At 49.6% G+C, this 23,913-nt stretch overlaps 8 protein-coding genes across 8 annotated transcripts; 4 read left to right on the top strand and 4 right to left on the bottom strand.

Moving 5' to 3' along the window:
* Positions 1–455: 455 nt before the first annotated feature.
* Positions 456–2,090, bottom strand: EI90DRAFT_3050643 (phosphatidylserine decarboxylase-domain-containing protein). Its single transcript, XM_039059771.1, is given in 4 exon segments — positions 456–473; positions 594–1,855; positions 1,921–2,023; positions 2,034–2,090. The coding sequence occupies 2 exon segments, from the start codon at positions 1,940–1,942 to the stop codon at positions 594–596; spliced, it is 1,284 nt and encodes a 427-aa protein (XP_038917750.1). The 5' UTR covers positions 1,943–2,023; positions 2,034–2,090; the 3' UTR covers positions 456–473.
* A 1,841-nt stretch (positions 2,091–3,931) lies between these two features.
* EI90DRAFT_3050632 (phosphatidylserine decarboxylase-domain-containing protein) lies at positions 3,932–5,233 on the bottom strand. The gene has a single exon (XM_039059770.1). The coding sequence runs from the start codon at positions 5,137–5,139 to the stop codon at positions 3,949–3,951; it is 1,191 nt and encodes a 396-aa protein (XP_038917749.1). The 5' UTR covers positions 5,140–5,233; the 3' UTR covers positions 3,932–3,948.
* Positions 5,234–7,196: 1,963 nt separating this feature from the next.
* Positions 7,197–7,905, top strand: EI90DRAFT_497368 (uncharacterized protein). The gene is made up of 2 exons (XM_039067698.1): positions 7,197–7,400; positions 7,453–7,905. Exons 1-2 carry the CDS (start codon positions 7,356–7,358, stop codon positions 7,792–7,794), a joined length of 387 nt encoding a protein of 128 aa, XP_038917748.1. The 5' UTR covers positions 7,197–7,355; the 3' UTR covers positions 7,795–7,905.
* Positions 7,906–10,471: 2,566 nt separating this feature from the next.
* EI90DRAFT_3050622 (uncharacterized protein) lies at positions 10,472–15,286 on the top strand. Its single transcript, XM_039059769.1, has 10 exons — positions 10,472–11,076; positions 11,133–11,203; positions 11,264–11,519; positions 11,546–12,099; positions 12,154–12,376; positions 12,432–13,359; positions 13,398–13,586; positions 13,637–13,960; positions 14,021–14,629; positions 14,695–15,286. Exons 1-10 carry the CDS (start codon positions 10,660–10,662, stop codon positions 14,961–14,963), a joined length of 3,840 nt encoding a protein of 1,279 aa, XP_038917747.1. The 5' UTR covers positions 10,472–10,659; the 3' UTR covers positions 14,964–15,286.
* On the bottom strand, positions 15,170–18,373 carry EI90DRAFT_3050620 (uncharacterized protein). The gene is made up of 6 exons (XM_039059768.1): positions 17,733–18,373; positions 17,664–17,709; positions 15,920–17,611; positions 15,796–15,854; positions 15,680–15,744; positions 15,170–15,618 (listed from the first exon to the last, which is right to left on the bottom strand). Exons 1-6 carry the CDS (start codon positions 18,356–18,358, stop codon positions 15,416–15,418), a joined length of 2,691 nt encoding a protein of 896 aa, XP_038917746.1. The 5' UTR covers positions 18,359–18,373; the 3' UTR covers positions 15,170–15,415.
* A 35-nt stretch (positions 18,374–18,408) lies between these two features.
* Positions 18,409–21,318, top strand: EI90DRAFT_2915736 (ATP-dependent DNA helicase; the record flags this gene model as incomplete). Its single annotated transcript, XM_039054559.1, has 15 exons — positions 18,409–18,477; positions 18,537–18,630; positions 18,678–18,864; positions 18,927–19,011; positions 19,065–19,138; positions 19,187–19,297; positions 19,343–19,580; positions 19,639–19,661; positions 19,762–19,798; positions 19,863–19,903; positions 19,963–20,182; positions 20,233–20,430; positions 20,488–20,604; positions 20,663–20,807; positions 20,864–21,318. The coding sequence occupies 15 exons, from the start codon at positions 18,409–18,411 to the stop codon at positions 21,316–21,318; spliced, it is 2,094 nt and encodes a 697-aa protein (XP_038917745.1).
* Positions 21,319–22,251: 933 nt separating this feature from the next.
* On the top strand, positions 22,252–23,473 carry EI90DRAFT_2993814 (P-loop containing nucleoside triphosphate hydrolase protein). Its single transcript, XM_039056155.1, has 6 exons — positions 22,252–22,508; positions 22,565–22,633; positions 22,694–22,710; positions 22,762–22,874; positions 22,928–23,108; positions 23,165–23,473. Exons 1-6 carry the CDS (start codon positions 22,372–22,374, stop codon positions 23,347–23,349), a joined length of 702 nt encoding a protein of 233 aa, XP_038917744.1. The 5' UTR covers positions 22,252–22,371; the 3' UTR covers positions 23,350–23,473.
* On the bottom strand, positions 23,452–23,872 carry EI90DRAFT_2970328 (transcription elongation factor 1; the record flags this gene model as incomplete). The annotated part of the gene is made up of 3 exons (XM_039055683.1): positions 23,789–23,872; positions 23,597–23,722; positions 23,452–23,543 (listed from the first exon to the last, which is right to left on the bottom strand). The coding sequence occupies exons 1-3, from the start codon at positions 23,850–23,852 to the stop codon at positions 23,452–23,454; spliced, it is 282 nt and encodes a 93-aa protein (XP_038917743.1). The 5' UTR covers positions 23,853–23,872.
* Positions 23,873–23,913: the final 41 nt, after the last annotated feature.

The following is a 23,913-nucleotide window of genomic DNA, read 5'->3' as shown; positions in this document are numbered from 1 at the left end:
AATATAATCTACGAGGCGAGGCAGGTACAGCAGACTTTCACGACGTTTAGTTCACGAAGGCGTGAAAGTTTCACAATCGTGCTCACATTGCATGCTTCAACAATTAACCATAACCTCATAGTCACACATTTCGACATTGTGTGTGGCGCGCGCGCGCGTCCGCCAGCGAATTAAGACGACTGGGTGTGGGTCTGCTTGGAGCTACGCGCATTTTGCAGGTCATTCATCCAAATCGGGGGCGACATTTTTTTTGCAATCCACTGTAATATGAATCTGTAATACGAATTCAACTCCGACGTCGATCAAATGTCATAACGACCACACTTCATTGGAAATGTACAAGAGATATGGACAGGAGTGAGAAGCTAGTGGAAGTACTGCGTTCACGCAAGTGTACATCATTCTTTCTGCGTTGTTTCTTTTTTTATTTTTTATTTTTTCTTTCTCATTCGTTCGTTGTGACGCCAGAGCCTTAATCGGGACTTTGAGATCACGAAGGTTAGTTTATATGTATAGCCGATATCGGTTTAAAGAGGTGGTAGTGGAGGGGACACACACCTGCACATCAACAAATAGGCTGCCGGGTTTCAAGTTTAGTGGTCAAGAGGGGAATTTGGATGTTCAGAATGTTCGGGAGCGTGCACGAGATCGTCATGCGGCGGTTGGTTGGGGAAAGCCTGGGCAACTTGGTTCCCGAAATTGTAATGCTGACCGAGGGTGGCCGTGAATTGGACGTTTGCTTTTTGCTGGAAGACCATCACGCAATCGGAACCACCACATTGGAAGTAAGAAATTTCGTCTCCTTTCTTCACTTTTTGTTCGCATGTGACCGTGAGTTTGACGGAGGAGACTTGAGCCATTCCGATGGGTAAGACGGCGACGAGACCGATGGTGGGGTTATCAATCACGATCAGTCCTCGTGCTTGGAGGAATTGGTAACCGGGAGTGTCAGGAGCTGAGATGTCGCTCCCAGTGTAGGCTGCGCCACCCGTGCCTTTGGGAGCCCCACGACCTAGCAAGGGCGCAGGAAGACCTCGTCGCATCGATAGAGATGTATTCCCACTTTCATCGGTTACCGCCTCCACCTCCAAGTAGCAAAGACCTGGGATCACTCTCGCTTCCCGCACTATTCCTGGGACTGGAGCATGCTGACGGTGATAGTCGTGCGGGGCAAGGAAAGAATGGGTGAAAACACCACCACCGAACTCATTTTTGTACTTGCTATCATCCAACAATTGCTGGATATGCCAAGGGATGTACTTGAGGAAGACGACGCTGTTCTTCTCGATCGGCCAGGCACCGTCAAAGACGGAGTCAGCGGGGCTCACAATGACGGTGGGATCCGAGGGAACGTCGATAGGTCGAAGGGCGGGATTAATCTCCCGGGCGAAGAACTCGTTGAAAGACTTCCAGTCACGTTTTGGGTAATCTTCCATGCGATAGATGGGAGACTTGTAAAAAGTTTGAAGCGATGCTTTGGTTAAGGATTCGGGTTTGTCCAAGTTGCTACCCATCGCTTTCGCAAATTTGATTATCCAATTGGAAAGCCAAGTCCAGGGTTGTTTGGAGATGGGAAGGATAGGCGTTTGGAGACTCTTTATGGGAGACAGGTCGAGAATGAAGTAGAAAAGACAGAGATGGTAGTACACGTTCTTCCCATCAAACGTTTCGGTAGGTATCCAATGTAGAAGGCGTTCGTAGAAATTAAGGTAGTCATTCAGATTGTGGATATGAAACTGTTTCAACTGCGGTACATTGATTCTAAGGGCGATTTGAACTCCCAACTCGAACGCGGTGAAGACATCAGGGTGCTCTTTGAGATATGTCCTTAGGTGATCGACGACGTCACCGGCATCTATTCGATAGGTAGGAAATAATTGGTTCAGTATCCAACGAGATAGTGGTGACGATGCGACGCACTCGAGTCTTGCTGTGTGCTCATGATTATTTGCCTGGAGGTCAGAAAGGAAAGCTGAAGTGGGGGAGGAGCGGCTGAAAAATCGTTCACTTTATACCGCTCGAAAATAATACAAGCGGATACCAGTCAGGGGCGTTATCAGTTAGTGGCGATCATGAACACAGGTCATGGGGTGCTGCAGGGTTCACGAATGCTCTATTAGTCATCGCGGAGAAGATCTCAGCAATCGGCAATCTCAGTATGAAAACACCTGGTGACCAGAGAACAAACTGGCAAAGCACACGGATAGTAAGAATAATGTAATTGGCGGATCGCAGGACACGCAACTTCCGAGGAGCATTTCCCTCACCCTTACCCTAAGGTGGAGAGAGCGGAGATAGGAATCATCCATCCGGGCCTCATATGGGAGGACCCATTGATTGTGCATTTCAGAGTGCTCCACGCCTTTGCTGCGGAGACCGAAATTCGATACGCAGTGTGTAATAGCATTCAAGTGCACGGTAAGGAGATTGATCAAGCCTCTCGTCACCGGGCCATGAGCCTCTAACACGGCATTCATTGTCCTATCTTTTGGTCGCTTGCAAACCGTCCTTTGGGTTCAAATGTTGATCAGGAGAGTTGGATGGACTTTGCATTGCCATGAAATTTGTCACAGAAGCACAGTCCCAGAACACCAGATAGATCATCAAGGCGCTGATTCGTGGTGGCGCTCGTGGTGGGGTGCTGGGTCACCTGGGCAATACAGCACTACTGTAGTACATACTGGTTATAGAACAGCTTGTCGGAAATTCGTTCCCACGTGCTCAGAGATCGCGCGGGTGATCGCCTAGCCCAGGGAAAGTTTGACCCCATCTGCAGTCCTGGCAGCTGCACAGGCAGTAAAGCTCAACTACGTGGATTCCATGCGGCAATCACCATCACAGTCAGCGCACGAACGATGGCAAAGGGAAAATCTGGCGGGGGCCAATCTGATTGCGAGTGGAGTCATGACTCCATGAGAAAGGATGGGGAGAACACATTTATGACGTGAATACGGAGTCGACCAGCCGGCCTGTCATGTTGTTGCCTCGTGATCCAGCAATATTAGAACCCAATGGAGCTAGCGCATTAGTGACTGATTCTTTTCTCTCCGTTGCCTGTGCTCTACCGTCCTCAGACAAGCGATCCAGACTCGCGGCGCTTCGAGACACTGATGATTGCTTTACATAAAATAGAAGTGTTTAATCATGTCGTGCAGGCGCTATGACACATGCAATATGACAATATAATTCGGACAACTCCGCCACAATGCAATTCAAATGTCATCACGGGGTTGATGAACGCATGAACGCCCACTTGACGCTCACCTCATGAACCCCATGAGTGATCCAAATTCCCGTGAAACGGTACAAGCTACCGAAATCCGAGACCTGTAACATGCGATCGGGTGCGTATTCGTATTTTAAAACCAAAAGCTATTCGCGTAAGACTCAGACTCGTAAATCGCGATGAGAAAACATGGAACAACTGTTCGCCACTCCTTTTCTCTGTCGCCCACCCAAACATCTTTGGGGGTCAGTGACTCTAGCTGTCCTTTGGTTATGACGTATAGGTAACATCTGGACCGGACAAACGTATGTGTTGTTGTCAGATAATCCGCTTTCACCTCGCGAGAATTTCCTTCGAGGTGCATCGTAACGACTATATTTCATCGAAACAAGGGGTTTTGAGAAGTTATAGATTGGATAGAGTGAGAAGCTATCAGAAGTTCAGCGCAACGCAAACAAATGTTTTGCCCCTTTTCCATCTCGTTGCTTTTTTCTTTTTTCTTTTTTAGTCGAGCCTCAGTTAGCCTTCGCAGGTTGGGGGAGGGTGACTTTCCGGGCTGGTTTTTTCTTATCATGGAGTTGTTGCAATGGTACGGAGATCGTTATGAGCCAAGGGCTCTGATTGGAGCTTTTGATATTACAAAAGTCAGTCCACATGCATAGCTAGGGCGGGACTCTAGGGACACGCACGTACATCCCCAAATGCTGCCGAGAGTTCCAAGTTCAGTGGCCATTAGGAAGAGCGGACTCGGGACGCTTGATATGTTTATGACGCTTGGGAGCAGGCTTGAAGCCTTCCTGCGGTATCCCGTCGGGGAAAGCCCTGGCGACTTGGATACCAACGTTGTAATGCTGACCGAGGGAGGTCGTGAACCCGACGTTTGCTTTCCTCTGGAAGAGCATCACGCAATCGGAACCACCGCATTGGAAGTAAGAAATTTCATCTCCTTTCTTCAGTGTGTCGCCTTCTTTAACTGTCAGTACAACGGAGGAGACTTGGCACATTCCGATGGGTAACACGGCAACGAGACCGATGTCCGGATTCTTGATCACGATTAGCCCCCTTGCTTGGAGGAATTGGTAACCGGGAGTGTTAGGAGCCAAAATGTCGTTCCCGGTGTGGGTTGCGCCACCCGGGTCCTTAGGGGCTCCAGGGCCTGACCTTGCCGCAGGAAGGGCCCGCTTCATCGATAGACGGGCGTTCCTGTCACCGTCAGTTGTCGCGTCTACCTCGAGGTAGCAAAGACCTGGAATCACTCTCGCTTCTAGCACTTCTCCTGCGACCGGGGCATGTAGACGATGATAGTCGTACGGGGCGAGGAAAGAATGAGTGAAAGCACCACCGCCGAACTTGGATTTGTAGGGGCTGCCGGCCAACAATTGGCGGATAGGCCAAGGGATGTGCTTGAGGTAAACGATACTGTTATTCTCGATCCGCCAGCAGCCGTCAAAGACGGAGTCAGCTGGGCTCACGATGACACTGTGGTCGCCGGGGCGTCCAGCGACAGGTCGAAGTCTGCCTTTAATCTTCCGGGCAAAAAAATGGTTGAAACTCTTCCACCCGCCTTCGGGTTCTTCGTAATCTTCCATGTGGTAAATGGGAGAATTACGGAAAGTTTCAAGCGATTCTGGGGTTAAAGATTCAGGCTTGTCCAAGTTGCTGCCCATTGCCTTCGCAAATCGGATGATCCACTGAGAAAGCCAAGTATAGAGTGATTTGGAGGTAGGGAGGATTGGAGTCTGAAGCCGATCTATGGGAGACTGGCCGAGAATGAAGTAGAAAAGGCAGAGATGGTAGTACACATTCTTCCCGTCAAATGTTTCGGTAGGCACCCAATGTAGAAGGCTTTCGCAGAACTCAAGGTAGCTCTCCAAATCGTAAATATTAAACTCTTTCAATTGTGGTATGTTCATGTCAACAGCAATTTTGACCCCCAAGTCGAATGCATCCCGGGCTTCGGGGTTATTGCAGAGATAGTCCCTAAGCTCATCGACAACATGAGAGGGGTCTATTCGGTGAGTACACAACATTGGTTCGGTGTCGAATGAGATAATAGCGATAATTCGACGTACCTGCATTGACAGATTGCTGGACATTAATAGAATTCAGGCTCATGATTGATTGCTGGGGGTGCCGAATGGAGTTGAGAAGCCATCATTTTTATAGGACTCAGGAACAACTGAGATAGTCAGCGGTCAGGAGTGTTGTAAGTTGGACAGTGGTTGTGCACGATGCGGAACTGCATATCATGAAGGCTAATTAGTATTGGCAGAGCACTGTCAGGAAAACCTCCACATGGGGCTAGCGTTCCGACTTGCCATATACAGGATCTGGGCGGTCGGCGATCTCTAAATGAAATTTCTTGGTAAGCAAAGAAACTAGTCATGGCATACGGACAGTGGACAATACAACGGAGGTATCACACGACAGCCGTCCGGAGATTTCTCCCCAACAGCTTACGAATGATCTCTTGTAGTTTGGAGCAGTCCGGTTGGCCAGACAGCTAAGCCGGAGACACAAAATGTCTTTTCGCCCCGGAACAGGAGAGCGGCTTCCGAGAAGCATGCATTCGCTCAAGCTCCTATCTAAAGCAAGGTAGAGAGAACCACGACAGCCTCATGCAACAAAAGAAATATCAGGAAGTCCATCCCGGGCACGGTCCTGGACAGGAGACGACAACGTCAAATCGTGGACAAGTCCAGCGTCACCTCTGGATGTATACAACATGCTAATCAGTTGCACCAACTGCCCCGTCAACTGACATACAAATAACCGTTGTTCTGTGACCGATTAGTTGCTTCGGGGGGATCACTGTATATTAATCACACGACTAAAGCCCGGCCTGACAAAGGATAAGGATTTGTCACACATCACTTTGAGGCAGTGAAGATGCGCGATGCTCTCCAATACATGTACCCTCCCCAGACCAGTCTATCCGATGGATCCTGAATTGCGCTCCAGGACGCTGGCGATTGACGAGTGGCCTTATCAGAAGCGAAAAACATGGTAGATGCGCAGACTGTAGTGCATTGAGTGAGGCCACGGCTGTTTGAGAACAGGAAGAGGATCGGTCCAATTGCGATGAAACACAACAAGCATAAGTTCAGCACGGATTGACCCGTGTTTTGGCTCCTGGAGATACTGCAGCTTTGTATGGGGTCAAGGCCGGTCCACCAGAAATACATCAATAGAAGGGTCAGTGACTTAGGCAGGGCCCCAGCCTCCACTAAAGTAGGTTATCCCTTGGTCATGAATCGCGTATGGGTGAAATTGGGTAACACCTGGGTCAGGGGCGCCCTGTATATTAGACAAAATCGTCAAGAAGTTCGGCGTTCCTCCTGTTTGATCACGTTCTGTCGACCATGGCCGCGGCTATTTGAATTTTGAACACCCATCCTGATCTCAAAGCATGGCTGACTCTAATACAAGTTGCCCAACATCCGACGAAGTCGATACGATCTGACAGGGACACTTCCCACAGTAGGGGTTTTGTCCCTTGTCATGCAGAAAACGAGCCATACGCGAGTTCCAAGTGCAATGGCGCATCTGGAATGAAAATTTCACTGTGAGTGGAACCGGAGTTTACCGCTCGACCACCAAAATCGCGAGAACAAGGCCATCTTCGTCCAGCAAATACATCATAAGGACAGTCCTGAAGATGCCTCCAAGCGTGGTGGGCGCAAGAGGCGCATGCGCGACACTCCCACCACCTCCAACAAGACACGCCCAACGGACATAATTTCGAATCCGTTGGAGCGCCATTTAGGATACAGAATTAGAGCGAGTAAATGCATATTTTCCCGGAAGTGACTGCCTCTCTCCCTGTCAACCCAACCTGACATCCAAGACGTCGACTTTGGCTCTAATATCACCCCTATTTACGGCCAAAAAACTGCAATACGATCGTAGAGGCCTTCCGAAAGCGTCCCTTAGGGAGGAATGCGTGTGGCCCTGTGTTGCTTACAGGCCGAATACCCAGCACTTCTCCCAGGTCAATCCACTCCATATGCATCTCAGGCGGGAATGGACCCAGGCTGCCCTTCGCCATAGTCAAACACCGTATTCTTATATTGGGGCCTCCTCTGGTGATGCTCGTTGGCGACTTGGTCCAAACTAACTGCCAATTCAGATGGGGTCCATGTTTCAAGCTTTCAAACGGAAGGCCGGGCTTCGTGTCAGTGTGTTCGGCCAAGAGCTCATGTATCTAGCTCGATCAGAACTTGCAGGCATTGGCCGGAACTATAAGAAGTTATGCCAAGGAAGGAAAGTTAGCTGTCACTGACATGCGGCCACGACTGGATTACAACCCAAGATGCCAAGCCACTTGGGCTATATTGAGTCAAATGGTGGCGTCGCATATGCGTACGGTATTCTCTATTCCACAGCATCGCAAATATATGCGTTCTAGATATCCTTCTAAACCGTGGCTTGCTGAAGCTGCGGCACCAGAGATGGAAAACTTGCAGAGCCTTCGATCAGGATTCGTATTGCGAACACTAGAGGACGTGGCTAGCAGCAGCATGATCAACCTTGGAGAGAGGCAAGCGTATGACTTGTGCTCCTGTTAGGAAATTCAATTTTCCGCCCCACGCCAGCCATGGTCATTACATCAGGTTCTGATTTTATCGAGTCCTCATTCTCGACAAAAGCGGGTGCAGGATGCTCTTGATTGCCTACCCACTTGTGCTGGGACTGTCAAACTTTGCGAGCAATTTAGGGATGTTCGGGTTCGTTTTGCGCATTTTTATCGGTTGCATGGCGAGGAGGTTGTATGCACCACAGGCTGTGCAATGGGGATGATCCGATGCGTCGCTTTCATTGCCGTACATGCACAGCCAGGCATTGACACGGCGACATTGGTCCCGCTGGATCCCCAGCCAGGGCTACTTCGGGAGGATAATATGATAGCAATGTTTATCTGGCTCAAGAATCGTTGCACACCGGGAAATGTTGTGGCCTACAGTATAGATGTTGATGAGCTATTCTTTGATGGAAATCAGCCATACATAACTCTCGTAATGGAGTTACCTCAGACGCGGGTTCGACGAGAAAGGAGGGATGCCTCTAGACTGATGGAATCCTTTGCTCCTTCGAGGTTGACTCCAACAACGAAACAATCAAGGAGTCCCGGTTGAGCATTCCATGCCCAGTCTTGTCGCGTATGGTTGTGGCCAAAATGTGTATAATATGGAGGACGAAGCGCAACGCTATTATACTTTGTTGCAGAAGGGGTGATCTCTTTGCGGGACGTTGTCGCAGGGGCGATAGATCTCATCATTTCATTCCGTTCCCCTCGATCCCTGATTACAAAGTGTGGTCAGCACCACTTGGGATCATGGCTGACACGGCAGGGAAAAGACACATTGTTGGATCGGAGAGTGTTGCATTGTTAAGTTTGAAGGATTTGTAGGGCCATACATACTCAAGTTTCCCTGGTTAGTGTCTCTGTCCTTGTAGCACATACTAAAACTTGTGTCGTTGTACATGGAATGCATGATTTGAACTAATGGCTTCATGTCCATTTCGTGACAGGGTGAGCTGAATATATATATGCATGGTGATGGCTACCGACTCCACGTTTTGACTCCTGCAGATACTGTAGCTTCGTACTGGGTCAAGGCCCGTCCACGGGAATACATCAGTGACTTCAGTTGTCCCCTGGTTGTGACACGTGTATGGATAACACGGGTGACATCTGGGCCAGGCCGGCGTACGGCTTCCGGACTTAATGTCATCTTTTTGCCGGATGTGCGGATCTTGTTGGTGAATGGGGCCAGAGTTGAGCGAGTTGTTGTTTTCCTTCTTTTTCCCTACCCTTTTTTTCTTTTCAGATCTTTGTTTAGGGTTTTCTTGGCATCAGTAGTTGAGGGACTGGCAAAGCGCGACCCGGCAGGTGGTAACCTCGGCAGCATTCCTAACGCGGTTGCTCTCTTCCTGCTGGTTTTGATTCCCTCGCTGCGGACGCAGCGAGCGCCCGGGAATGTTTGTCCGGGTTGCTGGTTTCCCCTGGGGTTCTCGGTCCCTGTGACCACCTGCTAAACTCCCGTTTCCGTTATTAGGTACGTACTGCTGGATATGAAAACGATAGTTGGGCGATTTGGCATTAATTGTATGCTCATTGACACCTTAAAACCTCCTATATTTCTAGCGCGTTCAATCGGCTAATTGAACCTATTTATATCTTTCATCTCTTTCCTCCACCCACCCCCATCCTGGTGTTCCCTATCCTATTGGCGGATGCCTCGTCAAGCTGGAACATCCCACGTTCGTGTGCCGTAGGAAGATCTCCGTGACAGTTAAACCGAAGGTTAGCAGTATTGTGGCGGTACGGCATATCCTCCTCCTTTGGCCTGGCCACTCCTCTAGCCACCGTTTCTACTGTTTCCCACAAGCTTGGACTTGGCGCTTTCGCCGATACCGACCTGAGAGACTACGGGGTTACTTTAAATCATGAGGCTCCCAAAATTCATGCATGCATTGTGTACCCCTGTTCCACATTCAATCTTGAGGGGGAAGTTACTGGGGACCGACGTCGGATGCGCTGCGTCGTATGATTATGGTACGCAGGGTTTAGTAATATGGACTTGCGGTCCTGTGAAGTGCTGCCGAGACACCCGTTCAGCGGTTCTGCCCATGGACAGCGTCACTTCTAAACTTCGTGTGGCTGAGCATGCAATACTCAGCCGGCCGCCACCCAGCCGTGACAAGCACAGCCATTTACATGATGCACTCTCGCACTAGTGAGGACTTGATCTATGATTTGTATTAGGTAATCGCGCCCTAATGTAGGATCCCTTGAGAGATTTTCCATCAAATCGGACTCCAAGGGCGGCCCCATGACATCACGCATCACGTACATACCAACATGAGTTAGGTGTAAGCCTAGCAAACTCGGACGTTTGTTACCATGGATGCCTTCATACTTAGTGCCGTATGCTTTTGCAATGATATGCGTCGTCGTCGACGTCAAATAGCGCCCTTGGCAGGGCCCGAGGGGGCGCATTAAAATGGATTTTCCAAATTGGAATACCAATTCCCACATTTTGAGATTATGTAATTTGGTGGAGTCTTCCACGTGCCTGACCCGATTGGGTAACGGCCCGTCCATTCCGCCTTTTTTTTCCCCAAGAACACGACATAGCGGCATTGCAAGTCGCCCTCAACGACGATTATCTTTGTTGGTATCTAGAGTATATTTACCTTACTTGCGCACAATTCACTCCTCAATTAAATAGCACGATCTTTTGCTAACGTGTCTCACGATCTTGCCACGCTTTTTTGGGACGCTTTCGCAGCCGCCTTGAGGCACGATACCCTTGTTCTTACCTGGCCTTGTGGCTCCGAGGCGCCACATCGACCATTTCGGGCTGGAAGCGGGCTGGTTGTCGACGAGCGGAGGCTTCGTGTCCCCACCTGCCCCCACCAGCTCCTTCATGCTTTCCACTAGTACTGAATCTGCCCCCAATTTTGAGCCAGCGCCGACGTCTACATCATTTTCTGGAACAAGTATACCAGCTGGTACCCCCACGTCGTATACATACGCTTCAATCACAACTAACAGTTTCAGTTATACACCTTCAACGCCCATATCAACATTCACTGTGGATGCTACATCCTCCATAATCAGCGCGATAATCATGACATTCCCATCGACCACGTTCACTACTACTCTGGCTCAGGCAACCTCGTTGCACCAGGGGACAACAATCTCCTCATCTCGTGCATCTCCATCCAACATAATCGATGTCAACTCAGCACATGACGTCTGTGTCGGTCATGGTTTGGACTCTTTGAGTACAGGCGCTATATCTACACTGATATTTTCAGTTGCTGTCGCTTCTATAATATGGGTATGTACATCCAGTTACCTAGAGAGACGTCCATGCTGATGCTTTTCGCTTAACAGCTCTTGTTTGCTGTCGTTAGACCAAGAATGCGGGAATTGTATGCGCTGAGAGAATGGTTCCTTCGGCCAGAGTACGTGCATACATATTCGTATCGTATTGATTGCGAACCTCATGAACGAACCACCGAAAGTCTTCGCCCTCCACCTCTAGGCAATGGCCTCTTTTCGTTTCTTCATCCCCCAGTCCCAATGATTCCTTCGTTACCGAGCGATGTCTCGAATCTCGGCGACTCTCCGGCTGGCGATGCTCTCTTGTTCCCTTCCGATGACGAGCTTATTCAGAGAACAATTTGGGTCGCGTTCCTTCTGGTCCTCGGATGGACATTTGTCGGACTTTCCGCTTCGATTCCACTGTATTTGGTGAAGATGCCTTGTTTTGGGAATACAGTGGCGGCGCCCGAGCATACGGAGAGTATTCCGCTCTTCAGGACCTTTCAGTTCTACGTTTGTTAAGGCTCTTGGACAACGGACGTGTTAATACCTCATCACACACTGGATCGAATCTTGGCCGCTCACCATCAAGTCTCACCAAGCGTCTCGTTGTAGATGGCGTGGATGAAGCGCACAAAGCTAGGGTGCGGTTGGTGATTCTGGCAATTGTTCTTCTTATTGCAGTCGTTCCCGCACTCATCAAACTACTTCGGGAATTCAATGCACTTGTCGCCTATCGGAAGCGATGGGTTACACTTCGATGTGAAGGTCACGAGATGGGATGGCTTAGCGTCGATAGGGTCCCCGGTTTAGCTGGTCTGGGGGAGAAGGATGTCAAGGATGTGATCATCAAGTATGGACTGAGCGTTTCACTCGAACCACCATCTGGTATAGATCCGCGACGGAGAACGGATGAGATTCAGAGGCGTTATCGGGAGAGCTCGGCGATGGATGACGAAAATGGTGCTTTTGCCGCGCCCGCCCCAAACCAGGAGCACGGCGCCGACATAGATGTTACTGGGGTCTTTTCCATCGTGTGAGTTGATAAAGTTCTTGCTTTTTGTTGCGGTGATTGATTTTACGTATCCAGAGACACCGATGTTCTCAGCGGCCTTGTCAAGACTAGGGCTTTTGTCCTTAACAATTTGGAGCAAGCAGAGTGTCTCTACATCGACTCCTTCAAGGTATCGAGCTCTGAAGCTCTGACGTCTGCTGAGGACGATATTGTGCCGCTCGAGTCTCCCGATACATACGAACAGGCCCCACGGGAAAAACGCATCGGTCGCCCTCGCCCTTTGAGATCATCGCGGCTTGTGAGTACTTTCAGTCCTATCAATCCGTCTTCCACATATGTGACCCGGGCACCAGAACTATGGCAGGAGAAGCGCATCCTCATCCTCCAGACCTCCTACAACCTATATAGCCCCTTCATCGTATTATCGCCTCAGGGGAATTCGTCGTGTTAGCGATGCGACAACTGATCGTAATGGCAGCAATGGTGGTATGATGTCAGAGTTTGGTTATCGTGCGACTCGATCTAGGATCGATGAAGCTCCCCCACGTCAATCTGTGACATTTGGACCTCTGCCTCAAGATGGTCATCCTCACGCAGAGAGACCAGAACCCATCAATTTCACGCAGGGCCCAAACTATGGCGAACCGGATCCAGAGGAGGAGGCTCGGTGGCTTGATCAGGAAGGTTGGGATGTCATGCCTGATAGAGAGAGGCTTCCTGAGATTCTCGAGCGACAGAGTTTCTTGTCGCGTATAGGTCTTGGATTTCCACCTCGTGGCTCTCGACTTGTCACGTACCGGGAAACCATCTCAGAGGAGTCGTTTGCGTCTCCCCACGACTCTTCTGAGGATCGCCATGCTGCAATTCGCAATCTTGATTTTGGAGTTGAGGGGGAGCCGTTAACTCAGGTCCCCTCACTAGCCCCTGTCCCCCGCCTGAGATTGCAGGAGCCCATTATGCGTCCCGTGTCCGGGCTTCATCAAGAGCACTTAACATCCTTGTATCAGGATATCCGAAGATGGCGTTCTCAATTGAAGGCTTTGAATATCGAGATCGAGGATCAGCAAAAATCGGCCGTTGATCAAATAGCGCAGGGTCGTAATGTTCGTGGGTGGCTTCTCGTTGGAAAGGGTATTCGTTTCTTTCCTGGAGTTCGAATGATCGAAGGGCGAAGTAAGGATGACATCCGTTGGGAGGAATTGCAACATGACGGGGGGCTCATTGGACGGATTTCCTTCTGGATCATTGTCAGTATAGTCGGGGTTGTCCTTGCCGGAGCTTGTAAGTGGTCCTTTTTTTTCTATGGGCGCGTTGCTAAGGCCAACTACGCAACAACAGTGGTCCCTGTACTCGGTTTAGCCCTTGCCAATGCCCAGACTTTGCATACTATTTGCCATTGCTCAACACAGTAGACAATTACCCCGACTTCTGGCCTGGTGTACTTACCACGTTGGTACCAGCAGTAGCTGCTTCGCTCTTTATGTGCATCGCTGTTGGATTGGTTCATTGTGCGTCGTATTGCGAGAATCGTTTCCATCACTCTGATGGGTTGCCATAGATGCCGCAAAGTTTAGTGGATCGGTGTCAAATTCCGGGACAAGACTTATGGCCCTGAAAGCAACTTTTTATATCATGGTTGTGATTGCAGGAGTATGGCTGATCGGCATCAGCTCTATCCTATTCAGTATCAACTCCTTCAAGAACGGCTCAGGGGAGACCCGTAGCCTTTCCACAGGGGCCATATATATTGCTGCATTTTGCATGTGCATTGGCATATATGCAGCATTCATTGCACCTGGGCTTCTTTTGCTGCAACCCTTACGTTTGTTACGAGTCCTTCGTGCCCGGTGGAAAGCGATTACCCCTCGTCAGACATTTCGAGGTAACATACATCTTTCCTCTTAATTTTGTGTATTTCACCTCACCACTTGGTCTTTCCCAGCCGTATATCCTCGACCTTACAATCCCTCCTTCGGCATGGCTGCTTGCATTCTTGCAGTCTTCTTCACTGCAACTTTTTCACTGCTCTTTCCATTGATTGGTCCGCCGCTAGTCGTTTTGGTTTTTTTAACCTTGGTCGCGCACAGATACCTGATAGGCTATGTGTACGGCCGCGTCGAGCGTGGCCAAACGGGTGGTTTGCTTCACATATGGCTCGTTGGACGGTTCGCCACCATGCTCTCCCTCCAGCCATTGTTACTTGGCCTTCTTCTGTTGGTGCATCGCATGTGGGTCTTAGGAGGTATTCTCTTGGCTGCGGCAGGTTTCATCATCGTGTTCGTGGAAGCCTATACCACAATTCGGCTACGTGAACCGGGGACCCGTTCGCTTACCAACACAACTCGCGACTCTCTAGACGAGTTCTCCCACGTCATTACCACCGCAGTGCTGAGAGAAGATGATGAGAAAACCTTACCCTCCCTTCCAAGGTCGAGGTCCGTTCCTGACCTTACACGCAGTCGTACCACTTCTTTTGCCAGCCTTCTTGATATGATCTCATCAACATTGGCTGTCACTCCTTCTCGTCGGGTGAAGGGCCCCGTTCCTCTGCGTGAGTATCATTGTCATGACATAGCATTCCTTCGTTTACCATGGCTCCCATTTTCTATTCATTAGCAACCGAATCAATCGATGACCTCATATCAACCGCCCGAGCTGCTGCCACAAATCCCGACACCCCTCCACAATTAAACCCAGATGATCCTGCTGATAACTTCGCGGATCTATTATACCCCCCTGAAACTCTTGCGCCTCCCCCAGCAATTTGGCTTACGAATGATCCTGCGGGGATTGGCAGGTCAGAAGTTAGCGATTTGGAGCGGTTCCACCGTTTGAATGCGGTGCTTGACACTGCACCAGCTAGACGGCCTGGAGGCTATCATTAGCAATCACCCAGATGGACACGCAGCAGTTGGACATTTGTTTAATTTTTTGCCGTATCTTTTCACCCTTTCCGGACCCTTTTTCCTCAGCTTTCATTAAAGGTTTAATCCAAGAGCATTGGTACAGGGATTTGTTCATCATTTCAGTATGAAACTCTTAGTTTCCTAACGAAACCAGACATGTTGAAGGACTAATGCCGATGCGCGAGCACGAATGTCATGGGGTTCAATACTATTGATCCGCAGTAGTTATACAGGACTGCAATGATACCAAAGCAAACGAATGCGATAAAAGCAACATGATTGGGGTCAAGGATATGAATACAGACGTGGGTGGCTGTAACAAGGAGTGAAACAAATGTCGCCTTCCACGAAATATGAAGTGCCATACATTAGCTTACACATGGCAACATACTCTAAACTTAGTCCATAATGGAGATACTTAGGAGTAGAGTCTATTCCTCCAGCCATTTCTCCCCTTTCTTGACATATTTGTCAAGGAGTAGGCCAAGGTCGCGAATGACCCAAGTTAGCACTACCGAAGCGAAAAACTCCGATGAGCGCCTTAAACGTGTCTCGATTTGGTGTCGTAGATCAGGTGCTAATGCCGAGTATGGTGTAGGTAAGAAAGAGTTGGAAAAGGCTTTGATGTGTTCATCTAAAATGGGGGGCAGAGCGCCACTGAGGAAGGCCGGAGTTATGACAAGAGGAAATCATACCAAATGTTTGAGCTTGCTGGAAGAGCTTCGTTAACCCGTTGACGTATAACGATGGAGAATCAAAACTACGGATCGGTCAGAAAAGACCAAGAATTACAACGATAATCATGGTTCACCTCTTGTTATTCGTCATGCGGTCCAGTGTTCTAGAAAACTTTCCGCTCCAGGAAGTTACCTGGCCAAAAAATGACAGAAAATCAATGGGAGAACACGTAAAAATGCGCGGTAAACGCTGCATACCCCACTTCCCTTCCTCGCGGATACAATGCCTTCGCCAACACCCAGCTTTTTGCCGACACTGCTTAGAACACCTTCGCATACTGTTGAGAACTCCTCAAGGCACTTCAGCCACCGCTCGGCGCTTGACCGACCAGCACCACGAAAGAACTCGCCACTGCCAGTAACAACCTCCTCGAGCGCCGTATTGAGGGCTTCTACACACTTGCCCTTCTCGGGCAGATTGTTTAACTTGGCGCCCCCTTGGGACCACACGTCGTGCGGGACGTACAATTTCCTTGTCAGAAAACCACCTTGCTTAGATGACATGGACGTAAGGAGCAGAGACATGAGGTGGAAAGGCCGCCGCAACGGGTCTACGGGTGGACTCGGGGGAGGAGGCTGCGATGCAGCCACCTGCACTATTGCTTGGGTATGTGTACCAGCAGCTTGAGTAGAATGCAAGCCGAAACCGGTATTTGTTGCCGTACGAACCTGAGCCAATGAGTGGGGTATTGAAATCTTCCGAGGAAGGGTACGAATGTCTGATGCTGAGCGAGGTGCGGCAGACTGCTTCGCCGCAAGCGAAGCTGACTCCGGAGGCGCAGTACCCAATGCCAGAGACAGTGGCGCACCAGTTTGGGATGGCCGTCTCCCTGGCTGAGAAACAGCGCGGAGACGTCCCGGGATGCCTAGGCTTGCGGCCGTCGTAGGGGGTAATGCTTCAGCTAACCTGGGAGGAATGACAGAAGTGTTTGATGTTGGAGTCGGTAAAGGGGGCGGGGGACTTGGTGCGCCAGGATAGATAGATCTGCGTCGCTGAGCAATTGAGCTAAATACAGTGGAAGTTGATATGACTGACTGCTGCAATTGTCGAGATCCCCTTTCCAGCAGTTCGGGAGTAGCAGCATCGGACCATGAACCTATAGAACCCGACGCAGCGTTTCGAGACCTAACTGGATGAGGATAGCCTGAACTCGACGTAGATTCGTTGTCATTACTGAGGACTGAGCCTTGGGATGAAATAGACTCGCTGCCTCCTCTTCTGCCATGCAGTTCCGAAAAGCGAGGCGTCAAGGGAGATGGAAGATTTGGAGAAACGGGTCGAGACGTTGATGCTGATGTTACGACGTGTGGAGTGGAAGCTGTTGGGGTTGGAGGAATCACACAGTCTAATATCTCTGATACCGGCGTACCTTCCGAGTGTTGGGGACTGTCTGGGGATTTGACATAATTTACTCGGTCGCTGCCACTGGATGCCACACGGCGATGACCCAAGGATCGCTCGGGAGCTTCTAGCGTAGACTGTGCAGCAGCAGGGACAGTTGGTCTCGCTGTTGAAGGAGTAAAGGGTTTCGGCGGTGGAAGACCAGCGGGCGGGGGTCTGATTGGAGGCAAATTGAGGGCGCGGCTAGGTGCCGCAGTTCGGACCGCTTCAACTTCTTGGGACTCTTCTATTGTCAGAGAAAGAGCTACCATGGAAGCTCCGATGTTCTCTGCACCTTCAGTCCGAGGCTCTGCAGCCGGCTGAGTTGGGACGCTGGTGAATTGGGTAGGTAAAGAGAGTGGAGCTGGCGTTGTGCTCCTTGACCGAGTCTCGACGCTGGGACTGGCAGCGGCTGCTTGGTTCAAAGCTACTGCTTCGGCTCTAACATCTGCTACTGAAACGTTGTAGATGTTACACAAGACTTCCATGCGTTCGGCGTAAGTATCATGCTGGTGGCTTGAGGATGAGCGTGTGATGTGGCATGTTAGGCCAGTGACTCACTATTGATCTTAACTTTCGGACCTCCTCCTCTCTTGAGGCCAAGGATCTGGAGGCCGACCATTTGATGACTGCGAATGGTCTCCGTTGACAGCCTTTTCCATCACATCACTCAACAACGCCACGCTTCGTGCATAAGCTTTCACGGCCGCGAAGGGGTTCCCCCCAGAGGAGTCGAGCTGCACTGCCTCCTGGGCTAGTTGAAGTGCAGCAATCAATGCTTTTTGCGGTCGAGATGACCGGCTGCTTGAACGTGGGGGGGACGTCAGTGTTTGACCCGACACGGAGCCAGCAGCCGATTGACGCAATGATGGTTGGGGATCACGGGAGACAGACTGATTAGAAGACACGTCGGAGTTCACTGGGCGGCTGGAAGCTGGGCTGGATGGAGCATTTTCGGTCGGTACCCTGTCAGAAATAGCATGGCTGATGCGCGCTGATGTCGCCTGGGAGGATGTAGTAGCAGACTCAGAGGCTCGGTTATCGGCAGCTGCTTCATGCTCGGTGGAGAAAGGGCGAGCCTGATCATGAAGTTGAGAGAGATTCAGAGGTGAGGTGATTGAAGGCGACGGGCGTCGCGGAATCGGATGGCCAGGGCGTCGACTTTGCAGTGGAGCTGTTGTGCTTTGCACACGCACTGCCGCTGGCTCCCAGGATGGAGCAGGAACAAACCTGTCGTCGTAGGACGGCTGCTGCATAAGACGACAAGCTGAAGAGACAATTTTGCTTCCGGAATCGCGCTTCCTACATGGAACAAGCGCGCCAAATCCTGAAGAAGACATTTGGTTTCTCGGAATTTAGGCTCTCCCAGGCCCAGGTAAGTTCAGAATTGGCATTTACGTGTGCTCCAACGCGTTTTGATGGACATTGCGTTAGGTTGTTGAAAGACTCATCGAAAAGGACAAAAATGTGCTCGTCCTCTACCCCACAGGTGGGGGGAAAAGCTTGTGCTACCAAATTCCTGCTCTATGTTGGTTTGTTATATCTAATTTGAGGCATTTCATTGATCCTCAATAGGTCTTGATGGATTAACCTTGGTCATTAGTCCCCTGATCGCGCTCATGAAAGATCAGGTAGACGTCCTACGTTCCAAGGGTGTCCAGGCAGCCAGCTTGGATAGTTCCCAGACCGTGACTCAGTCGAACCTCGTGAAAACGTCCATAAAAGAAGGGACACTCAAGATACTTTACGTTGCTCCCGAAAGGTTTGCCTCCTATTGCACATTGCGATTCGACTTTAACAACTCCCAATCGGTTGGACGATTAGGCTGAACAACGAAACTTTTGTTGAGATGATGAGGAGCGTAAATATATCCTTGGTGGCAATTGATGAGTCGCACTGCATTTCTCAGGTTCGACGCATAGTGTAATTGGTTTAAATGCCCATATTCACCATTTGGAACAGTGGGGAACAACCTTTAGGCCGGAATATCTTAAAGTTGCAAGATTCGTTCAGGAGTTTGGTGTTCAAAGGCTAGTGTTGACCGTTGTCAGCACCATGACATCCTAACTGTAGGTGCAATATAGATGCCTCTGTCTGACGGCAACAGCAACACCCCCTATTGCTCTTGACATCTGCAATGGTTTTAATATTGACCCTGAAGAAGGGACATTTCGCATCCCCATGTTCCGACCCAAGTGCGTCTTCAAGTAGATGCGTGATTAGGGACTGATTCTAGTCAGCCTGTCCTTTCTGGTCAAGGTGGCTGAAAATCTGGAAGACAAGTTAGCCCAGGTCGTTCCGATTCTCAAGGAACGCACTGGTCCCGCCATTGTATATGTGACACTTCAAGCGCATGCGGAAGAAGGGGCGCGTCTGCTCCAAAATCGTGGTCTAGAAGCCAAAATGTACCACGCTGGTATGAGCAGTGAAGATAGACAATCCATTCAGGATTATTTTATGGCATCTGAAAGGGGAATAGTGGGTCAAATGTTTTACCTCTACTTCTGCATCGCCTCTCAGTTGGGTGTTAAATCAGGTTGTTGCTACGATCGCATTCGGGTAAGCCTCGAGAAATCTCCACCATGCAATGATTAACTTATTCTCCCAAAGTATGGGGTATGTACCATGTGATTCTGGATGATGACCATAACCTATGAAGCACTCTCTGCAGTATCGACAAGAATAACATTCGTCAGGTGAGGGGACTGCGGAAGCTAGTGCTCTAGCAGCGAGGAAACATGTCTGACCAAGGTTCATTAGGTCATTCATCTCTACATGCCGAAAACATTGGAGAATTACTCGTACGTTCACCCTTCCAACACCCATTTCTGGACTGACCTCGCCTCGTGGGTCACGTTAGCCAGGAAGTAGGGCGCGCAGGACGAGATGGACTTCCCTCTACTTGCATCATGTTCCTCTCCGAACCAGACATACCGACCTTAGAGGGCTTCTGCCGTGGTGATACTTGCTCGAAGACATCCATCCATCTGTGGCTTCAGGAAGTAATGTTGAAAGAACCTGGTCAGGATGGCACGATAGCCATAAACCAGTACGAACAGACGAGAACTTATGACATCAAAGTTAGTTTGCTTCCCCGTTGATCCTAACCGTCTGAACTTGTATGCACCAGAGCACAACCCTTGCGCTTCTGTATGCCGAGCTGGAGCTCCAGGAAGGGCTCATACGGGCGGTCACACCCTACTACGCCGTATACGAGTTTAACCCAAAATCGCCCCAAGCAAGCCAGATTATTAACCGAGATGAGCACCCTACCGCAAAAGCGATTCGAAGTTGCATGCGCGCGAGGAAAGCGCAGTACCAATACATTGTATGTATTATTCCTCTGATCAGCGATCTTTGCTTGAGCGTATATATTCCTTGTCAGATCGATGTCACTGGAGCAGAAAAATTGACCCCTTTTAGCCGTTCAGAACTCTCAAAATGGCTCATGCATTGGGAGATGGATGGGTTAATTGATATCAAAGCGAGCCAAGTGCGCAATGTGAGTCTACAATCCCAGTCTAGAATTTAATATGAATCACCTCAATCTGGTGCACTAGCGCTATCAAATCTTGAGAGAGAGGCCTACATCCCAAGAGGAGATAGAGAAGCTGGCTGACGTCATGCATAAGCGAATGGTAGAGCGAGAGGAGACGGCCGTCGCTCGTTTACGTTCTGTGGTTCAATTTGCTACTGACAATAAATGTGAGCTTCTTATTCCTCTCACAATCTAGCCGTCACTGAATCTCGACCTCTCATAGGTCTAGCTGACACCCTTGCAGCCTATTTCGGAGACTCTGATGTTGTCCCTGATCATCATTGTGGACGATGCTCCTATTGCATCGACGGGGCCATGCCTCCGTTTGATGCGCAGCTAGACAAGATCCAAAGCTTGGATCCTTCACTTATTCGTCGAGTTCTTGATATCTGCCCAGATCGGGATGACCCACTCTTGCTGACCCGCATTGCCTATGGCATCTCATCTCCGCGAATCACGATGCTAAAGCTCGGAAAGAACCCTGTATTCGGCAGTTTAGCGAGCGAGAACTGGGGTATGTTGGTAAAGGCATTTGAGGAGGCCTGTGAGAAGGGGGACCAGACGAGGGCGACTTCAGCGCCGTCAGAGGCCATGGCTGCTCGCACATCAAGTGTCAAGCGCAAGCAGGACGCGTCATCCTCGGCCTCAAGGAGTTCCAAGCAGCGCAGATTTAAGTAATTGATTTCGTATTTATTTATTCCGTAATACAATTTCTATTATTGGTCCTCTGGTTCTCAAACCATTTTCTACGAATAACAAGGCATGAGCTATTCCAGACTCCTTCCAGTCGCTCACATGATTTCTCCGAGTTTAGCCGCAACTACGTTGCCCTCCGAAATCTGTCGAGCGACTGGTACAACTTGCAACACGTGATGTTCCCACGCTAAGTTGTAATAAGTTGTACATAGGTTGCGGAATATAATTTTTAGTATTTACGCATGCGGTCATTGCACCAACCGTGGAGACTAGGGAGCACATCCAAGGTTGTGAAGTCAATATCCGAGTGTGCGCGAAGTTCAATAGTTTATATATTACTTGGTTACGAGTTACTTGTTTGTGCCCAGTGGCATAAGTGGTAGAGCGTTAGCTGAGGCTATGCAGTCTTTTTGAGTTGCACATGTTCGATTCTCACTTGGGAAACTTTTTTCGGGCCTCCATGGAATCATTGTGTGAATCGTTGTTTTATGTACACTAAGGAATGGAGGGTGTGAAAAAAAGTTTCATAAGCGAGAATTGAACATGTGCAACTCAAAAAAACTGCATAGCTCCAGCTAGCACTCTACCACTTATGCCACTGGCACAAACAAATAACTCGTAACCAAGTAATATATAAACTGTTGAACTTCGCGCACACTCGGATATTGACTTCACAACCTTGGATGTGCTCCCTAGTCTCCACGGGTTGGGTTGGGTGCAATGACCGCATGCGTAAATACTAAAAATTATATTCCGCAACCTATGTACAACTCATTACAACTTAGCGTGGGAACATCACGTGTTGCAAGTCGTACCAGCCGCTCGACAGATTTCGGAGGGCAACGTAAGTTGCGGCTAAACCTCGGAGAAATCATGTGAGCGACTGGGAAGGAGTCTGGAGCTATTCCAGAATCGGAGCCGGGATGACACGGGTTTAACCAATTCAACAAATCCATTGCGCTGAGGGGGTGCTAAACCAGAGATTGGTGATTCTTGCGCCTTGTTGTAACGTGCGCAATCGAACCTTGTGTGCAAATGGCTCCGCCACCTCTCTTTGAGGTCCGTGGCCTCTCGTGGTCGAAGACGGGAGAGAAGTCACCATTCCTCTCTGACATCAACTTCACTTTAAATCCTGGAGACATAATTGCCCTGACTGGAAAGAGTGGCTCTGGGTATGATCCAACCCTTTAACACGTCTGGCTGGCTGACACGGCCACTCATTTCTCAGGAAGTCGACTCTCTTGAAATGTCTCGCACACCTCAATTTATATGAAGGAGAAGTACTTCTCCACGGAAAGTACGCCGTATCTTTGTATCTCAACGTTTTGAGATGACCCAGTTTTTTTTTAATCCCAAGAACCCCCAAGGCGTGCGGTAAGCACTAAAAATCACTAGTGCACACTCTTTCCTAATATCACCATGTAGGTGTCCCAAAGTACCGTACAAAGGTGCTCTATATCCCCCAAAGGCCTGCGATCCTTCCCTCCACCCCAATCGATTTTTTGAAGAAAGTCCTTGCTCTGGCATCTCGAAGTACTGTACGTCCACTAGCTGAATTCTTACGTAGAGCCAAAACCATTTCATTGTATAGACGCCAAGCGCCGAGGATCCCGAAGAGAACTTAAACTCCGCCCAGTACATTGCGTCGCGATGGAATATTGACGAGGAGCTCTGGCATCGCAAGTGGGTCACTCTCAGTGGTGGAGAAGCACAGCGAATTGCCATGGCCATTGGGTTGAGTATGCAAGGCACAGAGATCCTTCTACTTGATGGTAAGGTTGCCTACCCAAGAAGACTTGATTCCGTTGACCATGACCGGCTGTTTTAGAGCCTACTAGCGCGCTTGATCAGGGTTCAGTGGATTCAGTGGAGAGATATGTGGCCGAGCTTCCATCGACGGATCACTCGTCAATCAAGGCCATTATCTGGATCACTCACTCCGAAGACCAAGCTAAGAAGATAGCCACTAGGAGGATACGAGTTGAAAATGGGACAGCGACGGAAATTGCATAAAATTGGTGTTACCCACAGCTTCAGTGCAAATCGAAAGCGTCTGGAGAATGTGTCCTTAGAAATTGATTATGTACATTATGATTATTTTTACAGTGAAAAATTCTAGTCTTCGTCAGAGAGACGTGAGGCCTGCCCTTGGACATCATTAGCGGCATCGATCCAGTCACTGTAGACATCGACCGGCGCAGACAGGTCTGTACAAGCACTGTTGTCGAGATAATGAAGATGCAGAACGAAGAATACGTACGGTGGATATTTGTCTGGAATGACACCCCACAGACCTTGCAGCTCAGATGGCCCACATTGTCTTTGTGATCCAATTTACAGGATATCGACTTGGAGTGGTGGCAAAACAAGCAGTCAAAGGCGGTATCTGTCGCATTGCGGAATTTGCTTGGTTAATGTAGCATCACCGATAAATACAGGTAGCTGTACATACCTAGCGGCTCTTTCTTTTTGCGTCCTGCGCCTGGTTTCCTACTGGATTTCTTCCGCTTGCCCATGAGTGAAGGTCGATTCAGATTCGTTGCGGGCCTGCACGTGACCGGAAACCGACGCGTACGC

Source organism: Cantharellus anzutake, assembly GCF_015039405.1.
Source record: "Cantharellus anzutake strain C23 chromosome Unknown EI90scaffold_16, whole genome shotgun sequence".
NCBI lineage: Eukaryota > Fungi > Basidiomycota > Agaricomycetes > Cantharellales > Hydnaceae > Cantharellus > Cantharellus anzutake.
This window is presented reverse-complemented; position numbering and strand designations above follow the sequence as displayed.

What these genes read in the sequence shown, in the direction of transcription:
- EI90DRAFT_3050622 (XM_039059769.1), top strand. Translation starts at nt 10,660, where the DNA reads ATGCTTTCCACTAGTACTGAATCTGCCCCCAATTTTGAGCCAGCGCCG. An exon ending in TGCCTTGTTTTGGGAATACA is followed by an intron (nt 11,520 to 11,545) that starts GTGGCGGCGCCC and finishes GCATACGGAGAG; the next exon opens with TATTCCGCTCTTCAGGACCT. An exon ending in GAAGGGCCCCGTTCCTCTGC is followed by an intron (nt 14,630 to 14,694) that starts GTGAGTATCATT and finishes TCTATTCATTAG; the next exon opens with CAACCGAATCAATCGATGAC.
- EI90DRAFT_497368 (XM_039067698.1), top strand. Translation starts at nt 7,356, where the DNA reads ATGGGGTCCATGTTTCAAGCTTTCAAACGGAAGGCCGGGCTTCGT. An exon ending in AACGGAAGGCCGGGCTTCGT is followed by an intron (nt 7,401 to 7,452) that starts GTCAGTGTGTTC and finishes CAGAACTTGCAG; the next exon opens with GCATTGGCCGGAACTATAAG.
- EI90DRAFT_3050643 (XM_039059771.1), bottom strand. Translation starts at nt 1,942, where the DNA reads ATGAGCACACAGCAAGACTCGA. An exon ending in GAGCACACAGCAAGACTCGA is followed by an intron (nt 1,856 to 1,920) that starts GTGCGTCGCATC and finishes CCTATCGAATAG; the next exon opens with ATGCCGGTGACGTCGTCGAT.
- EI90DRAFT_3050620 (XM_039059768.1), bottom strand. Translation starts at nt 18,358, where the DNA reads ATGCAGCAGCCGTCCTACGACGACAGGTTTGTTCCTGCTCCATCCTGG. An exon ending in TCCGAAAGTTAAGATCAATA is followed by an intron (nt 17,612 to 17,663) that starts GTGAGTCACTGG and finishes TCAAGCCACCAG; the next exon opens with CATGATACTTACGCCGAACG. An exon ending in CCGCGAGGAAGGGAAGTGGG is followed by an intron (nt 15,855 to 15,919) that starts GTATGCAGCGTT and finishes TTTTTTGGCCAG; the next exon opens with GTAACTTCCTGGAGCGGAAA.
- EI90DRAFT_3050632 (XM_039059770.1), bottom strand. Translation starts at nt 5,139, where the DNA reads ATGAACATACCACAATTGAAAGAGTTTAATATTTACGATTTGGAGAGC.
- EI90DRAFT_2993814 (XM_039056155.1), top strand. Translation starts at nt 22,372, where the DNA reads ATGGCTCCGCCACCTCTCTTTGAGGTCCGTGGCCTCTCGTGGTCGAAG. An exon ending in ACTGGAAAGAGTGGCTCTGG is followed by an intron (nt 22,509 to 22,564) that starts GTATGATCCAAC and finishes CTCATTTCTCAG; the next exon opens with GAAGTCGACTCTCTTGAAAT. An exon ending in AGAGATCCTTCTACTTGATG is followed by an intron (nt 23,109 to 23,164) that starts GTAAGGTTGCCT and finishes CGGCTGTTTTAG; the next exon opens with AGCCTACTAGCGCGCTTGAT.